General features: G+C 42.6%; 1 protein-coding gene across 3 annotated transcripts in view; it reads right to left on the reverse strand.

The window, feature by feature from the left end:
• LOC118399367 (exopolyphosphatase PRUNE1-like) overlaps positions 1-18,988 on the reverse strand; it is a 37,409-nt gene that overhangs the window by 7,210 nt on the left and 11,211 nt on the right. The window contains exons 1-5 of one of the 3 annotated variants that reach the window (XM_035795400.2): positions 15,803-16,243; positions 7,672-7,771; positions 5,382-5,587; positions 4,067-4,251; positions 3,674-3,832 (exon numbers count right to left, since the gene is read on the reverse strand). In XM_035795400.2, the coding sequence (XP_035651293.1) occupies positions 3,674-3,832; positions 4,067-4,251; positions 5,382-5,587; positions 7,672-7,710 (589 nt within the window). In that variant the 5' untranslated portion in view covers positions 7,711-7,771; positions 15,803-16,243. Of the gene's footprint in view, positions 1-3,673; positions 3,833-4,066; positions 4,252-5,381; positions 5,588-7,671; positions 7,777-15,802; positions 16,244-18,988 lie in introns of those variants that run through there. The other 2 variants (XM_035795398.2, XM_035795399.2) reach the window with 2 other exon arrangements.

Genomic DNA, 18,988 nt, shown 5'->3' on the forward strand with positions numbered 1-18,988 from the left:
AAGGAGGGTGGTGCCGACATCATCAACACGTGCCGTCATCATTGCTTTGTACAAAAAGGGCTTCACAGGCAAGGATATTGCTGCTAAATCGGATCATCAAGAACTTCAAGGAGAGCGGTTCAATTGTTTTGAAGATGGTTTCAGGGCGCCCAGAAAGTCCAGCAAGTGCCAGAACCGTCTCCTAAAGTTGATTCAGCTGCGGGATTGGGGCACCACCAGTACAGAGCTTGCTCAGGAATGGCAGGAGGCAGGTGTGAGTGCATCTGCACACACAGTGAGGCGAAGACTTTTGGAGGATGGCCTGGTGTCAAAAAGGGCTGCAAAGAAGCCACTTCTCTCCAGGAAAAACAACAGGGACAGACTGATACTGGTACAGTATCAAAAGGTACAGGGATTGGACATCTGAGGACTGGGGTAAAGTCATTTTCTCTGATGAATCCCCTTTCCGATTGTTTGGGGCATCCGTAAAAAAGCTTGTCCGGAAAAGACAAGGTGAGCGCTACCATCAGTCCTGTGTCATGACAACAGTAAAGCATCCTGAGGCCATTCATGTGTGGGGTTGCTTCTCAGCCAAGGGAGTGGGCTCACTCACAATTTTGCCTAAGAACACAGCCATGAATAAAGAATGGTACCAACACATCCTCCGAGAGCAACTTCTCCCAACCATCAAGGAACAGTTTGGTGACGAACAATGCCTTTTCCAGCATAATGGAGCACCTTGCCATCAGGCAAAAGTAATAACTAAGTGGCTCAGGGAACAAAACATTGATATTTTGGGTCCATGGCCAGGAAACTCTCCAGACCTTAATCCCATTGAGAACTTGTGGTCAATCCTCAAGAGGCGGGACAAACAAAAATCCACAAATTCGGACAAATTTCAAGCATTGATTATGCAAGAATGGGCTGCCATCAGTCAGGATGTGGCCCAGAAGTTAACTGACAGCATGCCAGGGCGGATAGCAGAGGTCTTGAAAAAGAAGGGTCAACACTGCAAATATTGACTCTTCGCATCAACTTCATGTAATTGTCAATAAAAGCCTTTGACACTCATAAAATGCTTGTAATTAGACTTCAGTATTCCATAGTAACATCTGACAAAAAATATCTAAAGACACTGAAGCAACACACTTTGTGGAAATTCATATTTGTGTCATTCTCAAAACTTTTGGCCACGACTGTACATAAATACTCTTATTAACATAAGTATTTACACCCCAGAGTCAATACTTTGTAGAAGCACCTTTGGCAGCGATTACAGCTTTGAAACTTTCTGGGAAAGTCTCTAAGAGCTTTCCGCACCTGAAACATTTGCCCATTATTCTTTAAAAAATTCAGCAAACTCCGTCAAATTGGTTGTTGTTCATTGCTAGACAACCATTTCAGGTCTTGACATAGATTGACAAAGCAGACTGAAGCAGGTTTTCCTCTAGGATTTTGCCTGTGCTTAACTCTATTCCCTTTTCTTTTTTATCCTGATGCATATTTTGGAATATTCTGTACAGGTTTCCTTCTTTTCACTCTGTCAATTAGGTTAGTATTGTGGAGTAACTACAATGTTGTTGATCCATTCTCCGTTTTCTCCTATCATCGCCATTCAACTCTGCAACTGTTTTAGTCACCATTGAGGGGTTTCACCTAAGCGGTTTCCTTCCTCTCCGGTAACTGAGTTAGGAAGGATGCTTGTATCTTTGTAGTGACTGGGTATATTGATTTACCATCCAAAGTGTAATTAACAACTGCACCATCCTCAAAGGGATATTCAATGTCTGCTTTTCTTTACCAATCTACCAATAGGTGCCCTTCTTTGCGAGGCATTGGAAACCCTCACTGGTCTTTGTGGTTCAATCTGTGTTTGAAATTCACTGCTAGACTGAGGGACCTTACAGATACTTTTGAGGTAGTTATTAATTATCATGTTAAACACTATTATTGAGTGAGGCCGTGCAACTTATTATGTGACTTGTACTACTGAACTTATTTAGGCTTGCCATAACCAAGACGTTGAATACTTATTGACTTAAGACATTTCAGCTTTTAATTTTTAATGAATTAGTACAAATATTTAAAAAAAACATAATTCCACTTTGACATTATGGGGTATTGCGTGTAGGCCAGTGACAACATCTCAATCTAAATGTAATACATTTTAAATTCTGGCTGTAACACAACAAAATGTGGGGGGAAATGTCCAGGGAGGGGTGTGAATCCTTTCTGAAGGCAAACAGCCCTGAACCCTCCATGGTAGAAGTTAACCAGACACACACACACACACAGAGCCAGGCCTTACGTCAGACTGTGGTACAATTATCAACAACCTCGACTAACCTGCACCCCCTGCACACTGACTCAGTACCGGTACCCCCTGTATACAGCCTCGTTATTCTTATTGTGTTACTTTAAAAAAATTTTTTTAAAAACTTTAGTTTATTTGATAAATATTTTCTTAACTCTTCTTGAACTGCATTGTTGGTTAAGGGCTTGTAAGTAAGCATTTCACGGTAAGGTCTACTTGTATTCGGCACAAGTGACAAATAAAGTTAGATTTGATTTGGTTGTATAAGTGATAAACAACAACACTCTTATTTCTATGGTAAATTACCACAACGCGGGGTGTAAATGTAGTCAAATACAGTCAAGTATTGGATGTGGTCAAGTATTAGATTTTTAAAAATCTCTGACACAATGTATGTAATGGCGTCGAAATAAGGACTCATAAAAAAATAACCCAATACCTCCTTTAAAATATGGTGGTGGATCTTTGATGTTATGGGGCTATTTTGTTTCTACTGGTCCTGGGGCCCTTGTTAAGGTCAACGTCATCATGAACATTACCCAGTACCAGTATAACATAAAAGATAGTAAGATAAACCAGGAATGAGGTCAACACAAGGGAGAATGACTGTCCCCTTTCATTGAAGCCCTGGAAAGTCCAAGGCCGACCGAGGTACTGCAGGAATTGTTGGCAGAAAACAGGATCCCCCAATAAAGGTGAAAAACTGCAGGAATCTTTTGTTGGACAATCAGAAAACAGGATGGCCCCCAATAAAGTGAAGCTTGAAAAATGGCAACTCGGCCTTGTCTCGTCATGGTCAATCTTTGTGTGGGGCCACAGTGTCTCCTGACCCCTCCTGTCTCAAAACATTACTTAGAAGACAATCATGGTACCAATATCACGGTACGCCGGTTGGCCTTCAGCTTGAGAGGGGGCAACGCTGAGCTAGCCTGCAACATCTCTTCTTGGAACAGTAGCTCAAACTGCGCATGTTATGTCTCCATTAGACGCCATCTTAACCGACTTCATTTTGCCTGCATGCGCTATTGAGTCTGCACATAGGAATGAATGGTGTCACGTGATCGATGGCTTTGTCCAGTCATTGGGTCAAGAGAGCAGAGGTTCCTACCTAAAGGGTTTGACGTATTTTGATTTTTTTACTTCTAGATGGACACTCCACAACATTCTTTTGACGTTGTGTAAAATCTCACACTTACTCTACAACAGTCTTTAAAATACGGGTAACACTTTATTTGAATGGTATGTCCTAACAGTGTCATAATACTGACATAATAATGTCATATTGTCATGACAACCTATGTCCCTGAATGTCAAGTGACAAGGCAGTGTCATTTTGTCCACCTGTCAACACTTTTCCCATGGCGGGTTTTTCTTTGTTACCTGAGATGTCAAACTTGGCGCTCTGTAGGGACTGGAAGAGGGCACCCCTGGGTGGCAGGTCTGGGAAGCGCGACTCCAGTAGGCAGGCCAGAAGGCTGTCCTTTGGTGTGACCTTGCCCGCCTCTGGGGCCATGTTGACACAATCCAGCACAATGGCCCCTGTGTGGGCACACTGCCAAGTATAGGTGAACTGAGCTAATGGTTACCGCTGGCATTGACAAACAAGCGCAACTACAATTTTAGTCAAAATTCCTCCTGCCATGTTTCCACTGCCTAGTTCTGAGGTATGCATTGTTTAAAGACCTGGAGACACTGTGACCCTCAAGTACTGGAGTTTGGCACATGTTATACAGAATGCTGGACATGAGAGAATTATTGTTGTGGCAAACTTACCGTATAATAATTGGGCCACCTGTCTGTCTAGCACTTCAGGTGCCTTGTGGTGAATGTACTCTGTCACCAAGGTGGCACAGGAACCCACGGTTTCCATGGTGACCGAACAGGAAGTGGAGGGTGTCCTCTCGAGGTGGTGGTGATCAATGACTTCCACAACTGCCTCCTCCAAGTCAATGTCGGCACTATGGGGAAAAGTTAGAGTTGAGTGAATATTGTGAAATACATTGTCATATATCCTTAACTATGTATTTTCTGCCTCCCGAGTGGCGCAGCCGTCTAAGGCACTGCATCACAAAGCTTGAGGTGTCACTACAGACTCGGGTTCGATCCCAGCCTGTGTTACAGCCGGCTGTGACCAGGAGACCCATGAGGCGGCGCACAATTGGCCCAGCGTCGTCCGGGTTAGGGGAGGGTTTGGCCGGCCGGGATTTCCTTGTCCCCTCGTGCTCTAGTGACTCCTTGTGGTGAGCCGAGTGCCTGCAAGCTGACTCTGATCGACAGCTGGACGGTGTTTCCTCCGACACATTGGAGCGGCTGGCTTCCGGGTTAAGCAAGCAGTGTGTCAAGAAGCAGTGTGGCTTGGCTGGGTCGTGTTTCAAAGGACGCACAGCTCTCAACCTTCGCCTCTCCCGAGTCCATAGGGGAGTTGCAGCGAGGAGACAAGACTGTCATGAAATTGGGGAGAAAAATGGGTAAAAAGTATCACAAAAAAAACAAGTTTTCTTAATCTGGGTCTGGGAAACTGGCCCTCCACATATCAGGCACTTTCCCACAAAGTTCTCCTGTGTTGTCAATTCTATTTGATACTGTAGGTATCATTGGTAGAAAGTCTGAGTGAGAGAAAGGCAGAGATGGCAAGGGAGAGAATGTCAGAAAAGAGAGTGTGTGTAATGATTGACTTCCTCTTCTGATGAGGGATAAAATGGATCGGACCAATGCGCAGCATGGTAAGTGTTCATGTTATATTTATTAGAACAGAAACACTAAACAAAATAACAAAGAGAGTGAAACGAAAATGAAACAGTCCTGTAAGGTGCAGCAACACAAAACAGAAAACAACTACCCACAAATCATAGTGGGAAAACAGGCTGCCTAAGTATGGTTCTCAATCAGAGACAACGATAAACAGCTGCCTCTGATTGGGAACCATACCAGGCCAAACACAAAAATACAAAAACATAGAACAACAAATAGAATGCCCACCCCAACTCACGCCCTGACCAAACTAAAATAGAGACATAAAAAAGGAACTAAGGTCAGGACGTGACAGTGTGAGAAAATAAATAGGAAGAGTCATGTTGCAACCCCTGACCTAGGAAGCACGTTGTGGTCCACTAGGGAGAGAACCAGCCTCTTGGCTCTATGGAGCCCTGCCAGGTCCACCTCGTCACGGAACACCAGAGCCTCTGATGGAACCCCGCTCTCCTTCAGCAGGAACACGTTGTCTAAACGTAGGGGGAACTCGGCCCTCGGGATGTTCAGCACTGGCACCACAGTCTTACACGAGCTGCCAGACGCCTGGGAACAAAGGGGGATAGAAGAAGAGGAAGGGAAAAGGAGGAGAGGAGGAAAGGATGGAAGAGGGAGACCAGTTCAAAACAGACATCTGACACCAACACACCTTCCTGCTGAGATTAGCTGGGATTCCTCTGCAATGTTTTTGTCCACCTTCTCAGACCTTTTGCGTATCTTGAGTATCTGAGGCTGTGTGAATATTTCATGAGTAGCGGGGGCGTATAGGCTAGCGAGCAGCTCTAGCCAGGGGTTAGGGAGGGCAGATGGATCAATGCAGTGACGAAAGATAAGGAGAGACCGGTGGCTGGTGGCCAGGGCACAGACACTGTTTTTATGCTTGAGTATGATCCGAGTGACTCTGAAGGTTGTCTGGTCCTATTTTGGAGAATTCTGGGAATTTTGATTACGCTTGGTCAAGCTATTCATGGACCTCAGACCTAGAAATGAGTCACTCTGAGCCGGGGGTGCTTCAGGACTTGGCCCAGTTCTCTCAACACTATTAACAAGTTAAATTAGGAGATATATGAATTACTGCATAGCAGGACGTATTAATTTACAAATTTGATTTCAAACAACCACAACATAGAGTCTATGGGTCTTCATACTACAAGATTTCCAGAAGGTACACTACATCACCAAAGGTATGTGGACACCCCTTGCAATCTCCATAGACAAACATTTGCAGTGAAATGGCCTTACTGAAGAGCTCCATAACTTTCAACGTGGCACCGTCATAGGATGCCACCTTTCCAACAAGTCAGGTCGTAAAATTTCTGCCCTGCTAGAGCTGCACCGATCAACTGTAAGTGCTCTTATTGTGAAGTGGAAACATCTAAGAGCAATAACACTCACTACCAGGTTCCAAACTGCCTCTGGAAGCAACGTCAGCACAATAACTGTTTGTTGGGAGCTTCATGAAATGGGTTTCCAGAGCAGAGCAGCCACTCACAAGCCTAAGACCAGCATGGCAATGCCAAACATCGACTGGAGTGGTGTAAAGCTCTCAGCAATTGGACTCTAGAGCAGTGGAAACGCATTCTCTGGAGAGATGAATCACACTTCACCATCTGGCAGTCCAACGGATTAATCTAGGTTTGGCGGATGCCAGGAGAACGCTACCTGTCCAAATACATATTGCCAACTGTAAAGTTTGGTGGAGGAGGAATAATGGTTTGATGCTGTTTTTCATGGTTTGGGCAAGGCCCCTTAGTTCCAGTGAAGGGAAATCGTAACGCTACAGTATGCAATGACATTCTAGACGACTCTGTGCTTCCAACTTTGTGGCAACAGTTTGGGGAAGGTCCACGTGCTCAAAGTGAGGTCCATACAGAAATGGTTTGTCGAGATTGGTGTGGAAGAACTTGACTGGCCTGCCAAGAGCCCTGATCTCAACCCCATCGAACACCTTTGGGGTGAATTGGAACACCGACTGCGAGCCAGGCCTAATCGTCCAACATCAGTTCCTGACCTCACTAATGCTCTTTTGGCTGAATGGAAAAAAGTCCCACGCAGCAATGTTCCAACATCTAGTGGAAAGCCTTCCCAGAAGAGTGGAGGCTGTTATAGCAGCAAAGGGGGCACCAACTCCATATTAATTCCCATGATTTTGGAATGAGATGTTTGACGAGCAGACATACTTTTGGCCATGTAGTGAATGTATTTTTGGGTAACAATTTACTAAAAACCCCTGTTATATAAGGGCTACATAACACGGTCATAATCATGGCATAACTGGTGTCAGCTTATGATAACTGACGTTATGTCGTGATTATGAGTGTTATGTAGTCCTTATGACTCAAGTAAAGCAGGGGTGCCGAAACAAAATGAAATCTCAGTAGTGAGACACCCCAAAAATACATGGCTGATAATTGCATAAGATCATTCTGGAAGCCTCTTGCGAGGGCCAAGTTTGACTAGGACCCCACTTCCAGCGACCCTGAAGTAAAGTGTCAATTACTTGTTACCGTATAAAAAACCTAAACATACGAGAAGGGGAATAGATACTTCAGGTATGGTAACTCATTTTCGACCTGGGTTGAGGGATTCACTAATGAGAGGAGGCACAGGCTAGAAGCTAGCTGACTCACTGTGGACAGAAAGTAGGCGAAGGCGAGGGACGACACCATGGAGTCGAGGTCACAGGCCTCGTTGCCAAGGACAACGTGGATCCCAGAGCTGCCCTCCGAACTGCCCTAAGGAAGGAAGGAAGGAAGGAAGGAAGGAAGGAAGAGGAAGGAAGGAAGGAAGGAAGGAAGGAAGGAAGGAAGGAAGGAAGAGGGGGAAGTAAAGAGAGTGGGAAAATTCCTTGTCAGATTTATACATTGTAGATTTCTAAACCGTTTTTTTTTTACACAGCCAAGGCTACACTAGTCAAAATGTAAAAAGCATTGGCATTGGCAAACCATCGCCAGAATGCTAGATACCTGCCTGCAGTCAGTTAATGAATAGCCAAGAATAGCCTAGTGAAACAAATCCCATGTTGACAGACTGGAATGGTAGACCTATATTTAATTCCGGCTCACAGTAGTTAGTTAGCATCTAGTCTATGCTATCATTTTTGGACTGCTGCTTTTAATCTACTTAGGCTATGATAATCAAATAACATCACCTACTTTAAAGTGGCACTTCAGTCCACTTAACAACTTATTTACTTAACAATAGGCACATCTCAATAGGTGGTCCAGATAAGTCGTGACATAGCACAAGACATGCTCCTCTATTGCTCCTCAAGAAGGAGGGCCGATGAGATCACAGATTCCCATCAAACCAACTCTTTGAATGGCCCACTCCTTGAAGTTTGTTGTCGTGTCAAAAAAACACAACTATTTTGCTCAAAACGTATTTATTTACCCTTTAGTGTATGTACTGCATTGTATTTATACCTGGGACATAGCTTTTAAACAGTAAATGTTCAAAAAACGCTGCGGTACGTCTTTAATAACAATGAGTGAATGTGCAGCTACAACTATGACACAGCCTTGTTGGACTCAGCGAGATCATTTTGCCATCGACTGGTAGACCCACTGTGATAAGGAGTGTGATTAGTATCTCTTTATCTGGGACATAATGATAGAAACGATATTATGACTGACACCGGGGAGACGGCCTTGCTGTGACGGGATGATGGCAAAGCTGTGACAGCACTAATTACCCGTGTGTGTGTGACAGTATGGCAGGACACAAAAAGCTAAATCAACCGTCTGCCTTTAGCTAAGTTCTTCTGAAGCACTCATCGATTTTATTTTTTATTTGTTTTATTTCACCTTTATTTAACCAGGTAGGCAAGTTGAGAACAAGTTCTCATTTACAATTGCGACCTGGCCAAGATAAAGCAAAGCAGTTCGACAGATACAACGACACAGAGTTACACATGGAGTAAAACAAACATACAGTCACATACAGTCAATAATACAGTATAAACAAGTCTATATACAATGTGAGCAAATGAGGTGAGAAGGGAGGTAAAGGCAAAAAAGGCCATGGTGGCAAAGTAAATACAATATAGCAAGTAAAACATTGGAATGGTAGTTTTGCAATGGAACAATGTGCAAAGTAGAAATAAAAATAATGTGGTGCAAAGGAGCAAAATAAATAAATAAATTAAATACAGTTGGGAAAGAGGTAGTTGTTTGGGCTAAATTATAGGTGGGCTATGTACAGGTGCAGTAATCTGTGAGCTGCTCTGACAGTTGGTGCTTAAAGCTAGTGAGGGAGATAAGTGTTTCCAGTTAAAGAGATTTTTGTAGTTCGTTCCAGTCATTGGCAGCAGTGATGAACACTTTCATTCGCTAGTTCCGTTAGTTAATGGACCTAACTGCTGGAAACCTGTCATTTAACTGTAAACCAGGAGAATAAGTCCAAACACTAACTATTTGGTAGGGATTTATATGCTAACAACCACTTTGTCCTTTAGGGCCACCTTCCTGTTCGGGTGGCGCTCGGGGGTCGTCGTCACCGGCCTACTAGCTGCCACTGATCCTTTTTTCCCCCTTGTCTGTTTGTTAGATGTGCATCCTATTGACTTCAATGGTAAATCAAGAAATATGTCCAGGTCTGCCTTCTAGACAGTTTTTACTCTCCATCAGTATGGGCTGTAGCTTAGTGTGTGGATGGAGAGAGAGCCATTTCGCCCCATGTTAAGTGCCCAATGTAACGGGAAGCCAGTGTGAGTGTACGACATCATGGCGTCATGGCCGCCCAGCCTCCCCTTCCCTCTTCCCAGTGTGCGTGGCACCTCCCATCAGGCGTAGCAGTGGACAGACCCGAGCAGGCAAACAGGAGCCAAGGGAGGCTATATTTAACAACTGTGTGTGTGTGTGTGTGTGTGTGTGTGTGTGTGTGTGTGTGTGTGTGTGTGTGTGTGTGTGTGTGTGTGTGTGTGTGTGTGTGTGTGTGTGTGTGTGTGTGTGTGTGTGTGTGTGTGCAGAGCTCCTCAACCGTGAATCCACAACAGCCACATGGTAAACAGAACGATTCAGGGCGACGTCTACTACAGCTGTAGTAATCCACTATTGCAGTATCCATTCAAAGACGAGGCTAGAAATATAAACAAGGGTTAGATAAGAGGTGAACAACTTGGTTGGTGGGAAAACGTAGGCCTGACACAAATACGGAGGTGTAGAGGAGGAATGTTATGATAGTACCAGGATTATGACAGGATGCTCTGATTCTGGTCTTCATGCATGTCCTTGTGCACCTGTCTTGTGTGCCATTCGCAGATGGTGTTAATGGGAAACGCGAACTGTTTTGCAATGGGCTTCATATTCAACTCACTCTGATGCTGAGAAATGTCAATTACTGTTACATAATAGGGCAGTGCTGTTTTCTAACAGTTATCCCCATATCCCACGCTAATGTGAATTCGACCACGTTCACAGAGCAATCCATTTAGGCCTGCATTTGAGTGCAGCATTCAAGCCAGGGATCACTTTGAGCCAGGTTGCGAGCTTCATTGGGTTGATATTGATGAGCCAATAGTGTTCCATTACTGCTGAAACACAAATCAAATGCAGTAAGGCACGCTGGCTACTCTACCCGTTCCCCTTTCTGAGAGCCCCATCATAGCTCTCATTCCTTCTGGTTAATGTAAAACCGCACCACACTGAGGCGTTCTCTCTCCAATCCACTTAGCACAGGCCTCAGGGACTCAGAGAGATAAGGCTGAACCGTGGAATTGGTGGATGGAGTAGTAAGTTGTTTGGAGAGAGGGAAGAGAGACAAACCCCTAGTTTTCCTCATTCTATGCTTCTTTTCTCATCCTCATCATCAGTATAACTTTTCAGCTAAATAAATTCCACCTTGATTCCCCTTTTGTTGGGAATAGTGTTATTTTAGGTAGGTAATGGGTATGGTTTAACTTTAGGTAACGGTTATGAACTTGGGCAGGTTGACATTCCTTAGATAGGCAAAACAAAAAACATGTATAAACAAAATGCTAAACAGGGTGGTTCGAGCCCTGAATGCTTATTGGCTGACAGCTGTGGTATATCAGACCGTATACCACAGGTATGACAAAACATTTATTTTTACTGCTCTAATTACGTTGGTAACTAGTTTATAATAGCAATAAGGCACCTCACGGGTTTGTGGTATATGGCCAATATACCATGGCTAAGGGCTGTATCCAGGCACTCCGCGTTACGTTGTGCTTAAGAACAGCCCTTAGCCGTGGTATACTACCCATATACTACACCCCCTCGGGCCTTAATGCTTAAATAGACCATTTTGTTTAATCCGTCTGTCTGCATATTTCAAGACACGGCACATGAGGGTGCAGTGAGATACCCGATGGGTTGGACAATATTTTCTCGTCAATCATCTTTTAAAAAACGTAGACTTAAAAACTGCAAATCAACCAATCGTCTGTCATTAACGCAATGGAAAAGTAAAATGCTTTATTATCTAAAACTGTAAAGTTTGTGGGCCATGCAGAGAGTGCAATTTGAGGCCATGTGGCGGAAAGTGATACAGGCGCTGGAGATGGTGGTGTGTTCTAGTGGGTCTGGGCAGGTGTGATGTAGTTGATGTTTGTATGATGTTGTTGTTTGTATGTGTATGTTTTGTATTGTTTATAAAAGAACAATTAAATCACAACAGCAGAATTATGGCACACACAGTCAAGGAAGGAAATACCTGACAGATATGTACTGTAAAGGTTGACCGATTAATCGGAATGGCCGATAAACTGGGGCCGATATCAAGTTTTCATAACAATCGGTAATCAGCATTTTTGAACACCGATCATGGCCGATTACATTGCACTTCATGAGGAGACTGCGTGGCAGGCTGACCACCTGTTATGCGAGTGCAGCAAGGAGCCAAGGTAAGGTGCTAGCTAGAATTAAACTTATCTTATAAAAAACAATCAATCTAAACATAATCACTCGTTAACTACACATGGTTGATGATATTACTAGTTTATCTAGCTTGTTCTGCGTTGCATATAATCGATGCGGTGCCTGTTATCTTATCATTGAATCACAGCCTACTTCGCCAAATGGGTGATTTAACAAGCGCATTCGTGAAAAAAGCACTGTCGTTGCACCAATGTGTACCTAACCATAAACATCAACGCCTTTCTTAAAATCAATACAAAAGTATATATTTTTAAACCTGCATATTTAGTTAATATTGTCTGCTAACATGAATTTATTTTAACTAGGGAACTTGTGTCACTTCTCTTGCGTTCTGTGCAACAGAGTCAGGGTATATGCAGCAGTTTGGGCCGCCTGGCTCGTTGAGAACTGTCCTCAAAAAGACAGCCAACTTCGCCAAACAAGGGATGATTTAACAAAAGTGCATTTGCGAAAAAAGCACAATCGTTGCACGAATGCACAGGTACCTAACCATAAACATCAATGTCTTTCTTAAAATCAATACACAGAAGTATATATTTTTTAAACCTGCATATTTAGTTAAAAGAAATTGGGTCACTTGCATTTATTGCACGCAGAGTCAGGGTATATACAGTTTGGGCATCCTGGCTCATTGCGAACTACTTTTCCAGAATTTTACGTAATTATGACATAACATTGAATGTTGTGCAATGTAACAGCAATATTTAGACTTATGGATGCCACCCGTTAGATAAAATACAGAACGGTTCCGTATTTCACTGAAAGAACAAATGTTTTGTTTTCGAAATGATAGTTTCCTGAATCGACCATATTAATGACCTAAGGCTCGTATTTCTGTGTATTATTATATTATAATTAAGTCTAAGATTTTATTGAGCAGCCTGACTGAGTGGTGGTAGGCAGCAGCAGGCTCGTAAGCATTCATTCAAACAGCAGCTCTTCGCAATGCTTCAACCATTGCGCTGTTGATGACTTCAAGCTTGTCAACTCCCGAGATGAGGCTGGCAATACTAAAGTACCTATTAGAAAATTCAATAGTCAAAGGTATATGAAATACAAATGGTATAGAGAGAAATAGTCCTATAATAACTACAACCTAAAACTTCTTACCTGGGAATATTGAAGACTCATGTTAAAAGGAACCACCAGCTTTCATACTTTCTCATGCTCTGAGCAAGGAACTTAAACGTTAGCTTTTTTACATGGCACATATTGCACTTTTACTTTCTCCTCCAACTCTTTGTTTTTGCATTATTTAAACCAAATTGAACATGTTTCATTATTTATTTGAGACTAAATTGATTTTATTTATGTATTATATTAAGTTAAAATAAAAGTGTTCATTGTTCATTCAGTATTGTTGTAATTGTCATTATTACAAATATATATATAAAAATCGTCCGATTAATCTGTATCGGCTTTTCTTAGTCCTCCAATAATCGGTATCGAAAAATCCTAATCGGGTGACCTCTAATCTACTGTCTCGGTCTATTGAACACACCGGTAGCCTTGTCCCATCACTGAAAACGAAAGACTGCTGCAACCAATAACATTCAATTGTCTTCAAGTGTTTGATTATGGAAAAGATGAGCGTTAAGCTCCCCAGGTAGAGTAGTCAGGGATAACCCCAGACATAAACATCAACACTTAGTCTCCAGCCATGTGTGGAGGCCATAATGTGAAGTGACAGTGGCTAAACTAAGGCTGCCCAGTGCCCATCAGAACACAGAGACCTTCTGTGTGGCAGTATTCAGATATAACCTGGCCTAAGTGGTTGATGTGGACCAAACAGAAGCATCTGACCAGAGGGCAGGAACATTAAATCTAACAGACAACAAAGAGCCAGGAAGTATGCCACGGAGCTTTGATTACGCCCATTTAAAATGGGAACTGATACTTAGAGAAGGGGGGAGGATGCTGGGAAAGAATAACTTTTAAGTGAATGAATCAAAAGGCCACTACAAACTACAACTAGGCCACTACAAACTACAACTAAGCCACTACAAACTACAACTAGGACACTACAAACTACAACTAGGCCCCTACAAACCACAACTAGGCCCCAACAAACCACAACTAAGCCACTACAAACTACAACTAAGCCACTACATACTACAACTAGGCCACTACGGCGGCAGGGTAGCCTAGTGGTTAGAGCGTTGGACTAGTAACCGAAAGGTTGCAAGTTCAAATCCCTGAGCTGACAAGGTACAAATCTGTCGTTCTGCCCCTGAACAGGCAGTTAACCCACTGTTCCTAGGCCATCAATGAAAATAAGAATTTGTTCTTAACTGAAACTACAAGTAGGCCACTACAAACTACAACTAGGCCACTACAAACTACAACTAGGCCACTACAAACTACAACTAGGCCACTACAAACTCCAACTAGCCCACTACAAACTACAACTAGCCCACTACAAACTACAACTAAGCCTACATTCAGGCTGTATCACAACAGGCCGTGATTGGGAGTCCCATAGGGCGGCTCACAATTGGCCCAACGTCGTCTGGGTTTGGCTGGTGTAGGCTGTCACTGTAAATACGAATTTGTTCTAAACTGACTTGCCTAGTGAAATAAAGGTTAAATAAAAAATGTACAGTGTCTTACGGAGAGGGTTTTAAGAAGGGAATTAAATTCAGCCCATTACATGTTTTGATTAGTCTCACGTTATGTCTCGAATGTGTTCTCTGATTCTCTCTCGGGCCATATGATATCCCACCACAGCTGTTCTCTGACGGAAGGAGAGAAAAAAAACAAAGTAAAGCAGGTTAATGGTGACTCCTCAAGAGTAATCGCCGACCCCTTGAAATTAGACACCTTCTCTTTAAATCTTTGCTGTGCCTGACAGCCATAGACAGCAGCATTCCATACCAAGGCTGCAGGGGAAGGAGGGAGGGGGGATGAGATGTCTGCCATTCAGGCATAGTGACAGAGGTGTCACCTAATATCACTATTAATAATGTCACATGCACAACAGTTAAGCTGTTGGACCACAGGAATTTGGAAGTGAGAGCTTTAGCCCAGACTCCAGCCGGAGAAAGAGAGATGTGTGCGTGTGCCCACATAGCCTATATAAACAAGGGGTACCCACCACACATGGCACCTTTAGTCTTGAATGTACACACAGGCAATACAGTGTGCAGGAGATGCCAGGGTGGGACAAAAAAGGGAATAGCTTAAGAGGGTTTCCCCCACTATGTCAGGTTCTTTGCACTTGACTAAAATGTCATACAAATCATTAACCCTCTCATGGCATTGGTCATCTGACTCTACTGTGGCAACCCCTTGCAAAATATGCTGAAAACATACCAACGATGCAATATGTGACAATGGCTGTTAATGAAGTTTCAGTGGGCAGTATTCTACCTCCTCTTGCTCTCTGACAATTCTAGCTCTTCATCCACACACCACCTCCTTATGAGTCATGGCGCTCTGTGTTTTGTGTGTCAGACCTTTTACAAGAAAAGATTCATCATCTTCAGGAGAAAAATATTTTTGGAATCTTGAACCATACTGCAATTAGTCTCTTTTCAATTCAGCTATGTTGTAACTTGAGAGAATGAATCAGTAAACACTCAATTTTAGTTGACAGGTTGTTAGGATATCCATACATTATGAATAATATAATAGTAATAAAGTAGTAATAGGCTAGCTAATTCAATTGTAAAAGCAGCAAAGTCTTGGAAAAAAGTGACCAGCCTCTGTGACAGTAATTTAGACAAATGGAATATGTAAATTAATTGCATGACAGACAGCAGAGGGCACGCGATGAACAAGGCTAGTCATTAAACAGAGCAAATGAAACATTTGTAAAATATGCAATGCAATGTATAGTAAACGTATTCGTATGTGTGCCTACCTTTAATGCAGCGCTACATCTCTGTAGAAACCCCTCCATTTTCGCCAGCGTTGTGCACTCCCGGGATATTCTGCCAAACAGAATGTTTACAGACCCGTGTCCTCTGCATATACAATTTGACGAATATTCATACACCACGTTTTGAAAAGCAGAAGCTCCTGAAGGGTACAAAGTGTCAGTGATGGGTCGTTCGCGAACGAACGGCTCTTTTTGAACGGCTCTTTTAGGTGAACGTCGGGGAACGAATCGCATCTGTGAAAGAGCCGTTCATTTGGCTCCCTGATTTGAATAATGTTTATACTTCTTTTTGAGTTCCAGACAACGATTATCTGCGGATGATAGGTTATAAACACATGATCTGAAGATTGTAATTCATCACTGCAGAAACAATTGATAATGAGGAGAGAGACTTTTTCTGGCCCACACATTGTTGCATTGCGTTCCTTTTTTTCTTATATTTTTATGCAGGCCTTGTAATAATTTGGAAAGGTAAAAATGTAATTGGTCTCGCATGTCATGGACTGACATAATGGCAGGCAACGTTGTCGGCTTCACATTAGAGATTTTCAGAGGCGGGACCAAGTGACTATTATTTGAGTCACAAGCAAGTCTCAAGTCACAAGGTCCGAGTCTCAATTCGAGTCACAAGAATAACTGGTCAAGACTCAAGTAAAGTCGAATTCGTGCATTCTAAGAGCAAGTCGAGTAGTCATGTTTTCAAGTCAAGCCTCAAGTGAAGTTTGAAAAAAAAAAGACATGTATACATGCAAAGACTTGTTCAACTATAAAATATTTGTGTATTTATTGAGGCTAGCAGACAGCCCTTTTCATTATTTGGTCAACTTTCGACTAGCCTATGTAATTGTAAAATAGGGACCTTGTAGCCAGGTGCGGAGCCGGGGTGGCACTGGACACCCCTGACATCTGATTGGCCACCCCAATATTTAATTCCCTACTGGCAGTTTAATGCTGATTGACATCTCATTTCACCTCTTGTTGAAAGAAGCATTATTTTGACGTTTTTAAATCGAGGAGAATATTAACGTTGGTTGCGAGATACAAAATAATAAGAAGAATAAGAACATACAGAAGAAGAAGAGGGAATATTTCCACAGCTCCACGAGCTCTTTTCGCGATTGACGAAAGCATCATATTTGAAGTACATTTTAAGGTTTAGCATCGGGTTTAGGTTCTCAACAACTTTTACGAAAGTTGAGTCGCTGTGTAAGTTAACGGTAGACCTTTGGTTCCATTAACAGACAGTTAATCAGATAAGAGAGATCGGTTCCCAATTTAACCTAACATTATGTTTACATCTGTGCTAGTAATACACGCATATACAGTGCAGTGTCGTAAGTTACAGTATACAAATGTTTAGCTAATATGGGGTAACTAGTAGGCTACAGCTGTCAGTGTTCAGCAAGTTAGCATTCAGTCATTTGAAATCCATTAACTCAGTTAGATTTCCGTACTTGAACTCAAAACAAACATGTGTTATTGTCAATCTGTTAACGTTACTCAACAAAAGATGACCACAATCATCAGTTTGCTATCGTAAAGGTATAAGAAATTATAGCTAGCTAAGTTACTTACTGCAAAGTAGGGCTAGCCATGAACAAACTAGTAATTTGGGCAGGTGGTTGATTTTAAGGTACAGTTATGATAATGGGGATTTGTAATTAAGATTGAGATTGGACTAAAATGTGGATAATTGGATGCTTATGTAGCCGATGTGAAATGGCTAGCTAGTTAGCGGTGGTGCGCGCTCGTGGCGTTTCAATCGGTGACGTCACTTGCTCTGAGACCTTGAAGTAGTGGTTCCCCTTACTCTGCAAGGGCCGTGGCATTTGTGGGGCGATGGGGTCAATTAAACATGATAAGAAAGGGAGAGATATCAGATTTAAAGAAGCACAAACAGGCAGATCAGGTGCAAACAGACCCCATCCCTTGCATCACCACCAGACACGAGAGCAGCTCCCTACCTGAGGCTAGTCACAGTGGTCAGACTTCACAAGGACCCAGTCTACCACCACCAGGTCAGAGCATCTACCAGGCAGTCAGTCACATGCCCAGTTCAGAATTTATGTTTAGCTTCAGCTTGTAATAGATGATGTTGTCAGATTTAAGCCTCACTTTAAAATTTTGGTTGTTGATTCATGTGTGTTCTTGTTTTGATGGCTGTGACATTTTTATGTTGATTATACACTAATGGTTCTTGTGTTATTTTAATGTAATAGATGTATCAAGGGATGAGACAGAGACCTCTGGCTCTGAGCAGGACAGTGAGCCAGAGCTGTCAGGAGATGTCATCGAGCCCCTCCCAACTGCATCAAGCACCAGGTATACTGTTCCAAAAGGACCCAATGGTAGGCCAGGTCTATACTTTAAACTACACATTTTAGTTAGCAGCTGTTAGTATCTAATCTTGTGGATCCCATAACTATTCATTTCCATAGAGATATGACACATTATTTAATGTGTATTTCAGACATTTCAAGATCCAGAGAAGAGGGTCCTGTACAGCCGTGTTTGAAAACATTTGCCAAAACTCAGCATGGTACTAGGAAAAGGGCTTTCAACAGCTCCTGGTATAAGGACAGTTCATGGCTTGAATATTCTTGGGGCGGCAGGGTAGCCTAGTGGTTAGAGTGTTGGACTAGTAACCGGAAGGTTGCAAGTTCAAACCCCGAGCTGTTGTTGTTCTGCCCCTGAACAGGCCTAGGAACCACTGTTCCTAGGCCATCATTGAAAATAAGAATGAAATGAAAGGGAAGTTTTTAGTGTAATTGCAGATGAATGTCATAAATGAGGACCAGTAAAGAAAGTGGGGAAATCTGTACTTACATTAAAACAATTGCAGAGATTGCAGAGAGGTCACAACAAGGGTAATGTTTTGACAATCTTAGAAGAAATAGCAAAGCATGACCCTCTCATAGAGAAAAGGATGAATGCATGTGGCAATGCTAAGTACACAAGCCACCAAATCCAGAACAAAGTTCTTGAGGGCTTAGCTGAGATGGTACAAAGTGAAATAATAAGAGAAGTAAATGAAAGGGAAGTTTTGTGTAATTGCAGATGAAACCAAAGATTTAAAGAAAGAATAAAGTCTTTATTTGTGAGGTACTATCCATGAAAGCTTTATACATTTTCAGTCAGCTGAAAGCTTAGATGCAGCAGGTCTCACAA

Source organism: Oncorhynchus keta, chromosome 20 (assembly GCF_023373465.1).
Source record: "Oncorhynchus keta strain PuntledgeMale-10-30-2019 chromosome 20, Oket_V2, whole genome shotgun sequence".
Classification (NCBI taxonomy): domain Eukaryota; kingdom Metazoa; phylum Chordata; class Actinopteri; order Salmoniformes; family Salmonidae; genus Oncorhynchus; species Oncorhynchus keta.